Genomic DNA, 15,553 nt, shown 5'->3' with positions numbered 1-15,553 from the left:
GGGACTAGGATAAGGAGGACGAATGTTCTCAAGTAACAGGACTTACCAGGAGGTCGATGGCCTGGCGCAGCTTGAAGATGGATGCCTTGAGCTCCTGGACGCGCATCTGTCGGTTGCGGTTCATGTAGTTGACGGTGACCGTGGCCGACGCCTCCTCGCGGCCGTTCTTGAGGTCAGCTACGGTGCGGATGTCCATGAGCGAGATAGGCTGGCGGGCCGTAAGTTCGGCACTCAGGTGGGAGCGGCCGTGGTTCTTGAGACGACCCTCAACCATCAGGTTGTGGCGGATGTCGGGAGAGTACTCGAGCTCCGTCTTTCCGTGGACCTCGTCGGCGCTCACAGAGCCTTCAAGGCGCATCGTAATGTCCTGCGAATTTCACCCAAAATGTCTACTTAGATGTGATCATCGCTGGGTGGAGTTTGAAAAGTAAGAACAAGTGAAACAAGAACACACATGTCTCAGTATCCGTTTCCAAAAAACCTGTGCTATTCAACAGTAACAACAGTAACAGTAGCACTGATAAATGAAATGAAATAATAGGTTTGCGCGAATTTAGCAAGCTATAAAACTTCCTTGCCGTCGTGTTGTTCTCCGCGTTTGACTGTTCATTGTTCTCCGCGTCTTGTAAAAGGTTGCCAATGATGCGAATTCTAACGCTACAGAAGGGTTTTTGAAAGTGTACGTATGTTATAGCCTACTTGTTTCTTCTCTAGATTGCTTTTTTTCGATGCTCACGTCCCAAGAAGAGTGCGAGTAGTAGTTTTAGCATACGTTTGTTGGTCAGAGCCATTGGCGAATACCGTCAAGCTTCAATGTATCTGCGGCTGCGCCACCGCTCAGTATTATACGTGCACTTCATGTCGTTTTTACGACGCCATGGCATTAAACTGATTGGTTTAATCAACCGGAATCTTTATATTAAAATTTGAGCATGCTATTGGCATGGCTTGGACTCATGGCTATACCTGCAGACAATTTGATATTGCAGCGCCTAGTATCAAAAGGCCACCAGACTGCAGGATGCGGAATCGCCACCCACCTTGCTAAGCCTGGGGTGCTTCAGAGACGCGGACACCTTGTGGGCCCACGCAGACCTGGTGCTCAGGTTCTGGTGCTCCATCGTCATCGCCACGTGCTTGCCCTGGTCTCGCGCGGCATCCCAGAAGAGCTCGCAGGACAGGCTGTTAGCGTTCTGGCTTTCGCTCTTGCTGGCGCGAACTTCAAACGCCCTCAGCGGGAAGTTGACCTTGCACGACACGTCGGTGTTGGCGAGTTGGCGGCGCCGGGTCTGAGTCATCCTCAAGTCGTACGAGAACTCGTCGCCGCGATCCTGTCCCCACTTGAGCGACGCCTGGTGGACGAGGCTCGAAGGGTGGTTCTGCCAGAGCGTCTGCAGCTGGATGGTGCGGCGAGCGGAGTTGAACGTGGCGCTGAGTTCCTTACCAGAGTTGACTGGCTTGTAGTGACCGTCCATGGCTAGGTGCAGACTGGGAACCTGAAGCGCGAGGTCGCATTTGTGGGCGCGGAGTGCGGGCACGTACTCAGCGGAACCGGCGACCTTGGCCACCTTGCGGTCATTAACGTTCAGCTCTCCGTCGATCTTGTAGCGGTTCAGTTCGTACGTGGCCCTCACAGCGCGAACCTTGGGCATGCTCGTCGTGACAGAAAGAGCTCCCTTGACATCACGGCGGTCGTGGTCGAGGTTCAGGGAGACCTTCTTCTCCTCGAGGTTGCATTCAATGCTGGTCGCAAGGCGGCTGCGGCTGATCTGCTGAAGGATCCTGAGACCCGCAGACTGCAGGCGGGGCACTGGAGTCACCAAGGTGTTTTCAAAAAGGAAGTTCAGCGGGCTGTGGTAACTGTTGGCGTGCTTGACTTCGAACAGCTCGTTCCTGGGGTTCGTGTAAAATGCGCGGAACACTCGCTTTTCACCGTCGCGCCCGCATGCCATACCGGCTTCGTAGCGTTCCATGCTCCTGAAGGGTGTTATCAGGGACGTGGCCACCTTAAACTCTCCCTTTGGCTTGGTAACGGCGAGAGAAGCGTGGATCTTTTGGCGAGGTCCCCACTCGTGGGATGCAGCAATAGAATAATCACGGGGATGCAGACGGATTTCGGCTTCGCTGACGTAGTTTGCGCGGGGAACGAGAATGCTCAGGCGGGGCGAGAAACTTGTGAAGTCCCTGTTGTACGTGCACACGAAGGTGCTCTCGAAGCTGGACAGAGCCCTGATTGGCAGGCTTCCCTGCAGCGTAGCCTCGACCGAGCCTTCCTTTTGGCGCATTTTGCCCGATACACTGGCATCTTGGAGCGAAGGCATGGAAGACTTGACGCCAAGGGACCAATCGATGGCCCGGTTCTGGATGTTGTTGAAGCGTGCGTCGACGTTTGCGAAACGCAGAGACTCGAACGGCGTTTCGATTTTGAGGTTCCCTTCCATGGAGGTCAGGTCTCGAGCCGAGATTGCAAGGAAGCACTTAAGGTTCTTTCGCTGCGTGGAAAGGATGAGGGAGCTTTCAATGCGGTTGTTTCGGTTGTCATTCACGAAGTTGAAGTTTCCAGTCAAGGTTCTGGGATTGATGAACGGCGATTCAATTCTGAACTGGCCATCTGCGCTTCCTGAAAGTTGTTTCCAGTTTCCGTTGAACTGGTGAGTGTTTCGGGATTCTTCGATGGTAATGGAAAGGTCAGCACCCTGGTGGTTGGTGGTGATGGTAGCGTCGGCTTTCAAAGTACGGCTGGGCAGGTAGGAGGAGTCGATGTTCAGTTTGCCATTTGCCCTACCGCGACCCCAGAAGCTCTCGACATTGATGGTGTTCATGTCTCGTTCAAAACCAATGCTGAGCTCAGCCTTTACGTCACTAGGGCTACGAGAAGACAGGAGCAGCCGGGCAGCAGCTGGGCCTTGCTTGAGGATGGGGCAGTTCAGTTTAATTTGGGTTTCGATGGTGCTGAGCTTGTTCTCAAAGCTTCCTTCAAGAATGTGCACCTTACGCGCGTACTCTCCGGTGATTTTGAAATCCATGTACCTGTCATACCCGCCGGGAATGTTGACAACGTAGTTGATTTCAGCCTTATTTCCTTCAAGCATGGGGCAGTTCACTAGAATGGATCCTTCGTAAGGACCATGGTTCTTCATATTGATTCCAAACGAGTGCTCTCGTCCGCTTTCAGAAAGCAGGAAATTGGCGTTGATGGTCCTCAGTCCCTCAGTCTTGAGGTTGAGTGCCAGGCTGGACTTCCTCTCATTGATGGGGCCATACTCAGCGGAAAGGCTGCTGTCAATCATCTCGATACCGCGATAGCTCGTCTGTGACTTTATTTCGTACTTTCCTGTGGGGGCAGTGATGTGCAGCAGGCCGTTGAGTGAGCCCCTGACGTGTGTATATTCGGCCGCAAGTTCAACATTGCTAAGAAGCCTGATCGGAGTCTGGAGACTGAAGGCACCCTGCCAGTCGTTAATGCCATTCGATTTTAGCTTTCCTGACATCTTCGCGAATTCAAGAGACCTGAGCGGGGTTGTCAGTTCAACGTCTCCCTCGTACTTATTATTCGCGTACTTGCCGGATGCAATCAGAGAAATCTTTTCGCCCTCCTTTTCCAGAGTGATGCTGGCCATCTTAGATTCATGGTCGAGGTCGAGATTGGTGCTGACGCCCAGGCGGCGGTATCCACGGTACGGAGTGGTCAAAACAGCTTCGTAGGTCCCTGGAGTCCTCTTCTCGGCTTCCAGAGTGATAGCCTCATTAGGGGACCAGCGGAGGGAAAGGTTTGCCTTGCTGGCGCGGCGTTGTTCTTGTATGTTGCCATTGATTTCTAGCGATTCCATGTTCGCGATAGGACTGCGCAGCTCGAGCTTGACGGAGCGACCGGACATGTCCAAGAAACCGTTCATTTCGAATTTTCGCTTGTCGACTTCGACAACTCCAGAAAGAGCACGGGTGTTTTCCCTCGCGCTTCCGCTCAGGATGATACGGGCGTTTCTGAAGCCACGGAAAGGAGCGTCGACAGTGAGCATAGCCTTGACGTCGGTGTCACTTTTCGAAATCTCGGATTCAGCTTTGAGAACCTTTCGTTGCCACTCAACGTTGAGGTTGGAAATGATCTTATCGGACAGCACATTGTATTCTCCAGACATCCTCTGCGTCTCTAGGCCGCGAAGAGGAGTGTTGAGAGCAATGTCGAAACTAGAGCCAGAGCGGGTGTTTTTGATGTCGGTGATGAGTTCGTACTTCTTGTGACTGGAAGAGAGAGACAGCTTTCCGTTAATTCCTGCTTTTTCAGCCGCCACATTTCCAATCAGCTGGATGCGCTCGTAGCTACGAATTGGTGTCGTAAGAGACAGGTCAATGTCAGCCTGGGTCGGCTTCAGGGAACCAGTAGCAGTCAAAGTGAGTTTGTTCTGAGGTCGGGGATCCCACTGCAGTGATACCTCTCCATACTTCTGTTCGGTAGCCACATCGTACTTGGCATTCAGCGTAATGGCTTCGATCGGACGGATAGAGCTGGTCAGAGCAACAGAACCTTGAACAGTGGAGTAACCACTGTTCTTGAGGCTTCCTTCCATAGAGATGAAGCTGTTGCGGTTCCACTCGATAGTAATCTTTGGCTCGATCTGCTGGCTGTTGGCATTGTAGTTGGCCCTGATGTTAGCAAGGTTCAGTGAACGCCACGGGGTAGACAACTGCATTTTGCCTTCCATCTCGTTGGCGTAGCGGGACTGCCGAGCAGAGCCGTCAAAGGTAAGCACCACTTTGCGTCGGTTGCTCCACTCGACCTCGCTGTTATGGTACGCGCTACCCCTCTGGACCTGGTTCTTGTTCTTGATGATCAGCATCGGGAGGGCAGGGAAGGGCGTCACGAGGTTGAGGCTGTGTTCAAAGTTTCCTATGTCCCTGATCATCAAATTGTGGTCGAGAGTGAGGGACGACGTTTCGCTGGTTCCCTTGACGCTGGTTTCATAGGTGAGTCCAGACCTGGTGTGCCTGAGGTCAATGTTGATCCTCTGGTAATCCCGGATCGGAGTTGTAATCACCATGGTTCCCTTGATCTCGTGGTTGTCCCGAGCGAAAACGTAGTCGCCACTGGCATCCAAGGTGAACTTCTGGGGGCCAATAATGAAGAGACCAGTGGTTTTTGCGTTGCGGTTGTTCGCTGTGTGAGAAACTTCGAGGTTGATGCGCTCGTAGTTACGGATTGGAAGCTGAATGTGGAGAAGAGACTCGAAGCCATAGGGTCCAAGTTTGTTCTCGCTTCGAAGAGATACCCTCTTCTCGTAGGGAAGACGTGCCGAAACGATGACGTTGAACTTTTCTGGGTTGCTTGAGTACGATCCAGTTGCCTCAAGGTTTTCGTACCCGTATATGGGGCTCGACAAGTACACCTTCATTTCACGGGATACGTCGTAGCGCGACTTCTTCAGACCAACTGCGAACCCGGTTGCAAATTTGTCGGCGTTGCGGGTTGCCTGGAAGTCAGCGATGGTTTTGCGGCCATTGTTGCTGAAAGCCAGTTGTGACGTGACTTCTTCAGCGCCGCGGAAAGGGGTGGTGATGCGCACCTTTCCGTCCACACTTCCCTTGGCGCCATTCTTGTTCAGCTGTCCATCGATGTCAAGCGTCATCCTCTTGTAGCTGCTCCACTGAGCTAGTGCCTGACACTTCACCGACTCTGGCGTGTGCGTGTGGTCGAACGAAGCAGTGATCATCTCATAGCCAGGGACGGGAGTCAGCACTTCAGCCTTGGCGTTCAGGGTTCCACGACCGTAGGCACCATTGACCTCAGCGGAGAGGACCTTTCCCTCGGCCCAACGCAGGGAAATTTTGTTGGTGGTGTCGTAGTATGTGGCTCCGTGGATGGCTTCAAGGATGTACTCGTTGTTGTAGGGTGTCCGCGCCTTGAGCGTCGCCTTGGCTACCCTGCGTGACCGGTCTGACAGGAGCTGGCCATCGGTGGAGAGAGCGAGAATGCGGTTGCGGGGAAGGGTAACCTTGGCTTCCGTGTTCCACTCACGGCCGTCGTCGTTGTGGGTCAGAACGGCGCCGAGAGTGTCCGCTGTGGAGAAAGGCGTCGTGATGTGGACGTCAGCCTTGAGGGCGCGTCGCCTGTAGTCGGGGTTCCAATCAAGGCTCGTCGTGTACGTCATCTTCTTGCGAGGCATCCACTCCAGCTCTCCGCGGCTGCTTACGCGGAGTGGAGAGTAAGCGTCACCCCGGCCTTCGAGGGTTGTTGCTACGGTTCCTCGGATGTCCTGCTTCGGGCACTTGACAGCGAAGTTTGCGTTGTATCCTCCCGGAACCCTGCGCACTTCCGCATCGATGCTGGCCCGGCGAGAGGCGTCGCGAGCTGCGTCCCACTTGCAATCGAACTTGAATGTCTTGCCTTCTTTGGCGGCCATCATCTCGATGTTTGCCATGATGTCGCGGTAGCGGTCCAGCTTGATGTTGGCATTAGCAGCCAACTTGCCCCAGGCAGTCTTCAAGTCTCCAGCCGCAGAATAAATGCGATTGGGCATGTTCAGCTTGAGGTCGATGTTCTGGGTGGAACCGTCCGCAGACGAGCGGTAGGAGCTGCTGAATTCGTGTCGGCCTTGGCTGCACTGGGACCCAAGGTTGACGGCGTAATATCCGCGGGATGCAATTAGGGAGCCGGTGACTGTGGCAGGGCGCTTTCCTGGGAGACGGACCTCGGCTTCGAAGCTAGGGTTGTAGTGGCGGCGGTCGTAGACCGGCTTGAAGACTCCAGATACCTCAACCTGCTTGCCCGTGTTCCACTGGACCAGGGCATCGCCGCGGTATTCTTGGGAGCTCACGGTGCGGTAGTTTCCCATCATCCTCATCTCACGGCCGGGGTAGCTGAGCTCTAGGTTGGCCTTTGGCTCGGGCGTGGCCGACACGTCGATGACGGTCCTGATCTGGCGCCCTGGAGCGTAGGTGAGGTCCATGCGGTTAGCCAGGCTCGTCGGCGTGTTCTCGTGCTTCATCTCCATCTGCCAGTCTAGCCGTTTCTGCGGGTACTTGAGCTTGAGCGTCAGGCCAGCGTTGTTGTTGGCCAGGGTGCCGGTGTAGCGAGCGATCTGCTGAATCTGCGATGGCAAATAAAGGAAACGTCAGTATGGTTTTGGCTGGTAAAGGAGTCGTAAAACACTTTAAGACACATTCAAACGAAGTTGGACAGTGAAGCTGCTAGCCGCGATGCTTTCTGTGAGTCATTATTCTTGAGTAGAAGCGTCTCTGCTTGAAATCTGCCAGTTTCAAGGAACCGATCAGAGTGTCAGTCACTGCGAGTCAAGGCTGCGGCAAACAAAGGACACACTATTTGATTTATGCCTTTCACTAATTGACCAGCGAAGCCTCCCCCCTCCCCCCCCCCCCCACACACAATATCGCTGAGCTACCCACAATTATTTGAAATTTAAAACCGACCGCTAGCTCGACTGTCGCCGTCGGCGGTTGATCTTTGGTGTAGATGGCTATGGAGCGACAGCATGTGCAAATGATTGCGAGAACGTGACTTCTGTGGTCTGAATGGAGGTGAGCGAAACCCACAAAAACGAAAATGATTCCACAGCGTCAAGCTTTGAGCGCGAGAAATTATTTGTAAACGCGAAATGTGCACCCTGAAGCGTGGTATATTAGACATGGTAAAGGGTAAATGACGCGAAGTACTTCGCTTGTCCACATCATTGCCTACGTGGAGCGTAGTTGAAACGACACTCTACACTTGTTGACAAGCACATCAATCAATATACAAAATACAATGTTGCATTGATTGAGGCAATATCAACTCACTGTCTATCTAAAAACACCTTCTATGAACTAATCCCCAAAAGTTATATATCCGAAGCTACCTAAGAAAACTACTAGCACGTAATTACAAACGTGAATGTGTGGCTAATGTGGTTGGTTAAGGCATTCACTTTGCGTCTCCGCTGTTTGCCTATTCAGAGAAGGGATCAGTCACCTGGAAGGGTACGCCAAGCTTTTAGGAAAACGTGAGACTGATGCTGACATCACAGAAACTGCCGAGAATGGCTAAATAATTACCCTACCCTGTTACCCTACCCTACCCTACCCTATAATAATTACCCTACCCAACACTGTCTTCAAGATAGACAGATTCGCGAGCGTTGTAATCGCACTCGTAGCTTTCCTCGAAACCAAGCGTTGAAAACCAAGGCCCATAGCTCTACGCTGACATTCTCGATGCATCAACAGATGCCGTCACCAGAATAGAAGTGCAGGAAAGCAATCCTCGAAGGTAGCAAAAGTTGGTTGAGCGACAAGTGGCACTGAGTGTAAACAACGCACAAGGTGAGGCCTAGCTCTTCACTAAGTAACGCCGAAATAGCTAGAAGGTTCACAAAAGTAGATAATTATCCGCTGTAATGCGCGTGTAATAATTCCAAGGCCACCACGCTCCCGGGTACAACATCCAGCCGTGACTCCGCGGGGCCCGGCAGTCATCGTGTGTTGATTTTCTTTCAGCGGCACGTTACTTAAATCGTACAGTAAACCCGCGTTTAACGAAACCGTTATTATGAAAAGTTGGGTTCGTTATAAGCGATACTTCGTAAATGCAGGTATCACGTGCTCTCTGCACAGTTACTAGGATCATGAAACACTTTGAATAAAGCAATTACGCTGTAGCGACGACGAGGGTTTAGCACACACACAGTAAGCCCTAGTCGTAGCAAAATCACTTTAATCGAAATATCGCTTTATTCGAAGTGTTTCCCGTACCCATGTGGTGTATACAGAGAACCCATATTACCCGGTTATAACGAAGTATCTTCTATAACGAAGCCAATTTTCTGGGTAGAGGACTTCGTTATACCGAGAGTTTTGACTGCACTGACTGATCACCCGGCTATCTGAAAAGGCCATCCACAGGCCACTCGCTTATAACAAAGTATTCCTTATAACGAAGCCACTATTCTGAGTAGAGGACTTCGTTATACCGAGAGTTTACCCGGCTATATGAAAAGGCCATCCCTAGGCCTACCTTGATGGTGTGACCGTTCTTCTTGCCGCCCTCGCCACGCACGATCTGGAGCGAGTTCTCGAGCTGGCCGTCCGTCTTCTGGCAGTCCCACTGCAGGTCGGTGTTGAGCGCCGGGGCGAAGGTGTTCTGGAAGGAGGCCGCCCCGCTGTACTTGGTGAGCGCGCCCGAGGACAGGTCGCGGAACTTGGCCGTCAGGCCCATCTTCTCTGGCCGGCCGCTCATGAGGCTGAACTCGCCGTCCATCTTGGTGGACCAGTTGTCGCCCGACTGAGTGTAGCCGCTCATGGAGCCGTCCACGAAGAACGAGCGGATGGAGCCCTCGTAGCGCATGCGACGCTTGTCCGTCATGTCCACGTCCACTGCAGGGTCGTGCGGGGAGGAACAAGTGCGCAGTGTCGTTAGTCTCTAACGTTTGTCGTCGACGCAAGTAGGTGGCGAGAAAAGCTCGAGCTTCTTTTTTAGTTATTGGTTTTATCCCGCCTCACTTCGACACAGCCTTAAGGCGTTTTTGTTTGCTATCCCAACAACCAATCCGCTAAATCTCTCATTTCTCATTTCATTTCTTCAGTTCTCTTCATTTCTCTAATGAACTAATTAATTGTCATGTTTAAATACTTGCAGTACATACTTTTGTTTTAATGCCTACGCTTCTGAGGTCCGAAACTGTACAAATACACGCTAAAACCAATTCTTGATCGAAACGAAAATTTTAGGGCTAAAAGGGGTAAAGAATGCGTCTAGTGTCAATTGTGTACTTACGTTTTGCCTCAGGCACACCTGAATATTTTCTTTTTGTTGAGTACTGTTGACACATATGAAGCATGCCACCAGTTTTAGTAGATAGGTATGGTTTTGCCGATACTATATACTTCTTGTTCTGCATTCTATCAACTCTTGGACGGGTGGCTCAGAGTGAACCAGCCCCCCAAAAACGCGGTTTTAAAAGATAAATTTGCTTCATCTTTCTTCTAATCCAGGGTCCACTCACCTTTCAGGAGAACAGGCTTCTCGGTGAGCTTCTCAATGTTGAGGCTTCCGCTGTACTTGCGTCCCTTGACGGCAGCCCACTGACCGTTGACGAGAGCCATTTGTTGGTCCCGGTACGTGAGTTCCGTAAGGTGCGTGTACTTGACCATGCTGTCGTCGTTCTGCGTAGAACGAAACGCGTCAATGCGCTCGCATTACATACAAAGAAGTCGGTTTAAACAAAAGAGGGGTTACAGCGAAACTCACGATTTTATTCAACCACTCAGAGTTCAGTCACGGAGTACGCGTTTGAAAAATTAAAGCCGTTTCACTCAATGTAAAAGCTATCGAAAGTTTAGCGCCGTTATCCGCCCACTGCTACCACCCAATGCAGTTCAAATTTCCCGCCTTCGCAGTGCTTCCGCGCCCCCTGCCTGAACTGCGCCAGCGGGATTTCTTTTCTCTTTGTGCTTGCTTTTCCTCCCTCGCGTGCCGGCATTGCACTGCCAGTTTGCTTCGCTTACTATCGTAAAATCCAACCCAACGAGCGTTCCTAACTAAATGAACGCGGTAGCTGCAGGTAATTACTTATTATTTGCCTCATAAGTTTTGCCTCATATTTTGCCTCATAAGCAGCATAAGTTTTCTTTGCGCTAAAAAACGGGAGATGTATGAAAAGCGACAGCGGTTCACGAATTCCGAATGCTTATGACTATATAAATCTCTTGGCTTCCGAAGCCACTGGGTTACGCCACGACGGCAGCCGCTACGATGGAACGCCGTGTGGCTCTACTTTTAGTCCAGCGAGCGAGCTACGACGACAAGGAGAGCCCTTAAAGTGCTCTGCATTTAAAATTGTCGGTTGAGTTGGGTTAGTGTTGGCTTCCGAAAGCGGCGATAGAGCATACCGTGATTGTATTCTAGTAAAATTCCGCTCTCTGCGAGCTGCCGTGCTGTGTTAAAAAAAGGCAGTTGATGTTTGCGTCCCTACTCGTGTGTAATAGTTCCACGGCGGTCCTCTATGGGGAAGCAAACAAACTTCTTACTTACCGACGAGAAGTCAGCCTTGAGTTCAGTGAGGAGCTTCATGATGGTCTCGTCATCGGACTTGGCCTGGAGGTTCACCTTCTTCAGCTTCTGGTCGAAGTTGTACTGGCCTGAAAGTAAGATATAGGAGTGACAAAGCGTTGGTAATTTGTTGAGTATTCTTTCCTTATTTGCTCTTTTTGAATGCAAGTGGTGATGCCTGGTATGAATTGGGTGAGAAGCCAAGGACTATTCTCTTCACAGGGCGTACAGTCGTGAACAAATGAAACAAGATCGCGAAAATGTGAGTCAGATTCAGAACATACAAACAGTGCAATTGATTTCCATGAAAGCCAAATTAACGCGTACCCTAATCACAGTACGAAAGTGGGAAAAAGTGTATTTCCAATTGTAGCAATTCACCTCTTTTTGCCTCTCCTTTGGGGGAGGGGGGAGGGGGGCGGAGTATGTCTCTTCGTGGAGCAGATGTTTTGTTTTAGGAATCTTCACCCAACACACCGACACCAGAACTACTGCTGCTGCTTCAATGCAGCAGCAGTAGTTCACCTTCTTCACAGTAGTTCACAGCAGTAGTTCACTCACCTTCAATGCTAAGCTTTTTGGGCGGCGTCTTGAGCTTGAGGGCGATGGTTCCATCGCGCAGGTTGTGTTGGAGAGAAGCCATAATCTCGCGGTCAGCCACGGTGCCCGGGGTGTTCATGCTGATGATGGCACCGACCAAGTCCTGGGGGAAACAAAAGAATTAACTCAACAAGCGTGTTGGTTGAAGCATAAAGGACAGGCCAGGGTTCGGATGCTAACATAAACGTGACAAATGAGGCCAAAGATATTTTAACGCTGAACTGACAATTGATCTCAGGTACTAAGATGCTGAAAAGCGCCATTATTACCAACAAAATGGCCGTGATTTTAGTGTTCTTGTATTTGTATGGGTTCCGAAAGAAACTGGCTGGCGTAACAATAATTTTGGAAAGTTCGTGCCCTATGCAGGGTTTATAAAACCGGACTAAAAGGCATGCTGCATTGGCCGCCACGGTTTGTTCTGGAGAATTGGCCTTTTTTTCTTTCGGTAAGCCTAATTTCATAGATGCGGGTGTTCTTGTGGGTCGTCTATGCCAGAAAAACAACCGACGTGGCGTTGAACCGACCACACGAACTCGCACTCAGCCGTGCAGAGCCTTAGCAACGGAATCATCACGTTGGGAGGAAGAAATTTGGCAGCGAAGAGCGTATACGCTATATAATTAGAGTTCCCAGTTTTTACATTTGGAGACATCATTGGTTAAGTACTATATATTTATTTTGGCACAGAAGTTACCTTAACTTGAACTAAAAAATTTAACCCGAAACTATAAACACGTTTCGCGGCTGAAGTTTCGGGCGAAATTTCGAAGTTTTACTGCGCGAACACTTCGCTTCGTGTCGCTTGCTAACAGCTTACTCCGAAGGGTTTCTATCTTTACCTTCAACAAGAAATGAAAAGTTGGTACCTTGGTGTTAGTCCAGCTGGACTCGAAGTCGTAGGAGGTCAGGGTCGGGTCGGTCTTCACGAGGCGCAGGCTGACTTCGGCGTTGCCACTGAACGGGTACATGGGACTGCGGTACGTCTTGTCGGACACCGGGAACTCAGCGCGGCCGCAGAGCTTCACGCCCAGCGCAGCCTCCATGGTGGAACCAGTACAGGCCTCGGCCTCCATTTTCTTCTGTGGCTCGTTGCGGTGCTCCAGCTCCGAGGCGCCGTTCACCAGGAAGATCTTGCTCCTGAACCGGACGGAGAAAGGATGATTGTAGCGCGTGGACAGCGTAACTGACAGAGGACGCTGGAGTACAAGCGAACGGTGTCGAATTTACGGCGGCCTGTACCGCATCTTTGAAAACCTCGGCCTCATTTGTAGTAAAGTTATTTGTCCGATAATTATGCAAGGTCCCCACATACCGCACAGACTGGGAAACTTGAGCTTAAAAGTGGCGTTGGTCGCCCGTATTTTGGTGCTTTCCTTTGTATTTGTTTTTCATTTTTGAGTCATTCTATGGCGTTTAAGCTAGGGCTTTTCCTTTTATTAATGCATAAATTCAGCTTCTTTTAAATCGAACAATGCGGAGAAGCAGTACCATTGCTCTATAAAGCGACAGGAACAGTCTCGGAGTACGCAGCCTAAACCATTTGAAAAGAGTTCGAGAAGGGAGCGTTCGGCTTAAGAGTAAAATTGCGAGATGTCCGCCGAACATTTCAGTGCCCTTCCACTCTGCGAACAAGGATGACCAGCGAAGATGTGGTGCGTAATGCTAGAGTCCTCTTAGCGGCTAATTGACACATAATTTGTTTCCTGAGAGTTGTGGTAAAACAACACATGATGTGTGTTGGACGTTCCAGACCCTACCCCACCGAACGCAAAGTAACGCTTCGACTCCGACGTGAGTGCGATTACTAACATCTCTGGTGAGCTCACCGTTGAGAGTCGGGTTGAAACGTAGCAGACTGTGTTTATTTTTTCTACGGCGTGCGGCCGTAGCGGCACAAACCACGCCATGTCCGTGGCCATTTCCAGTGTTGCCAAGAGAAGAAATTGACAGCTAAACTTTTCAGTGAATACCATCTATTCATAAAAAGCTTGCTCAGCAGCATAAGGCCTTACCACTGCATGATAGGCTAGGCATGCATTACATTCTCCGATAAGAACATCCGCGGTCACGCATGGCGGCACCTGTGCCCTGTCCATCCGAAGCGGGACTCACTTGACGTCGATGAGTTCCATCTCCTTCTGCGGCATGTTCAGCTTGGCCTTGATGGCCTTTCCGCGCTGCAGCTGCACGGATCCGTCCACGGCCCACGACGAGGACATGGTGGCCACCATGCGCACTCCGGAGGTCGACTTGTGCGCGTCCACACTCATCAGCATGGCCAGCTCGACGGCTCCGCTGGGTTGAGAAGCAAAAACACCGTAATTGGCATGAGTCCGTAAGATGTGTCTTCCTTTATAGCACTACATTTGACCTCACAGTCAATGGCATATTAAAGGGACCCTGCAACACTTCTTTCAACTTTTTTTTTAATCTTAAATGCTTTCATAACGTAGTTACCCAACATACCCAGTATTAAGATTACGGGGTCGCAAAGCACCTCCGACAAAAACTACTGCTATATGCCCAGCATATAACATGGAAGCTCGCTCAAGAGATTTTTCTTTCTTTCCCGGTCCTGACGCTCTTCGACCGCTCGAATTACGTCATGAAAGCCATGTAGCGGCTGTTAGCCGATTTTCCTTCAGCTGCAGCAATGATCGCTTTTCGATAGCCGCTTTAAAAATAAAGCAACTAAAACAAAGCAGAAATGGAAGGCGTATTTGGTGCGACGAGCAAATCACGCAGTGTCGCTCCGTGCTGGCGATACTATAGCTTTCGCAGTGCTTCCAGACGCGAAAGAAAGAGTGAAAGCGCTTATCGAAGGTGTCGTAGGGTCCCTTTAACGTGCCACGTTAACTGCAGACTAGTGTGCACTTTTGAGAAAAGAAAGTGAACGGCTTTGTGAAATACACTCAATAATCAACATGCAAAGAGGACACCATGCAAAAAGTCCACAAACTTTTTCTTTCTTATTTGGCCCTTCGTTACGAACGAGCTGTCAATAATAACAATGAAACTGTTCTTAGTCTATTTAACCTGAAAAGAACTGCTTGTGTTTATACTACTCCGAACTAAGATTACTGGTGTACTCCTTTCTGGAGAAGAGATTTTGGTCGGCAAATCCTTCGTTACACTGCCTCACATGTACTTAATAAAGTGCTTGAGAACAAACTTGGCATCGAACGCAGTAGCATACATGCTATTCCGCAAGCCCTTTTGTAGGTGGCAGTTGTTTTTTTTTAAGGGGAACTTGGCAAGTGAAAGCTACACGCTACCTGCGATGAATCTTTTTTTTCTGTTTTTCTCAAAATAATGACACGCGTCTTTTCTTCATACAATGTACTTTCATGTAGTTCACCGTTAAATATGTCCGTCTCCATTAGGGATTTTGGTGTTTATTAATACCTGTTGTACAATTTCTCTTTTTCCTCCTTTTTTCTTTGTTTCCCTTTTTTTATTTCGTGGGGTTTTTCTATTCTTGTGTGTGCTTTGAATCGAGTTTGTGCTTTGAATCGAGTTTACAAACTTTGAAAAGTTTGTAATCGAGGTGTAAGTTTGTAACAGGGGGGCTCCGGTCTCCTCAAGTGGCATCAGGTCTCTTTTTTCCCTGGGCCTACCCTCATCTGTGTGATGAAAAGAAATACACTGAAGTTGAAACAAAACGGTTGAAGTTGAACTTTTAAAAACTTTGAAGACTTTAGTATGCTTGCGGAACATATCCTCTGTAAATTATGCTTATTTATGTATTCCTTGGCTTTAACCATTCAGGAATCACAGCGATTGTACTTCTTACATGGGAATACGTTGGCTACTGGTCTAGCACACCGCGAAAGTGCAATCAAGGATAACCAATTTGTCACTGTGAATAGAGGCGACAAGACGACTTATAAAACTCCTTTGCAACTCTGTTCT

General features: G+C 50.0%; 1 protein-coding gene across 1 annotated transcript in view; it reads right to left on the bottom strand.

Annotated features, from left to right (window-relative positions):
- LOC144162710 (uncharacterized) overlaps window positions 1-15,553 on the bottom strand; it is a 54,248-nt gene that overhangs the window by 14,755 nt on the left and 23,940 nt on the right. The window contains exons 15-22 of the mRNA XM_077693353.1: window positions 13,754-13,936; window positions 12,508-12,778; window positions 11,600-11,741; window positions 11,021-11,127; window positions 9,993-10,152; window positions 9,005-9,363; window positions 1,041-7,085; window positions 47-367 (exon numbers count right to left, since the gene is read on the bottom strand). Coding sequence (XP_077549479.1) covers window positions 47-367; window positions 1,041-7,085; window positions 9,005-9,363; window positions 9,993-10,152; window positions 11,021-11,127; window positions 11,600-11,741; window positions 12,508-12,778; window positions 13,754-13,936 — 7,588 coding nt within the window. The remainder of the gene's footprint in view (window positions 1-46; window positions 368-1,040; window positions 7,086-9,004; window positions 9,364-9,992; window positions 10,153-11,020; window positions 11,128-11,599; window positions 11,742-12,507; window positions 12,779-13,753; window positions 13,937-15,553) is intronic.

The sequence above is a fragment of the Haemaphysalis longicornis genome, unplaced genomic scaffold (assembly GCF_048455015.1).
Source record: "Haemaphysalis longicornis isolate Haplotype H1 unplaced genomic scaffold, Haemaphysalis longicornis Haplotype H1 scaffold_12, whole genome shotgun sequence".
NCBI classification, from domain to species: domain Eukaryota; kingdom Metazoa; phylum Arthropoda; class Arachnida; order Ixodida; family Ixodidae; genus Haemaphysalis; species Haemaphysalis longicornis.
This window is presented reverse-complemented; position numbering and strand designations above follow the sequence as displayed.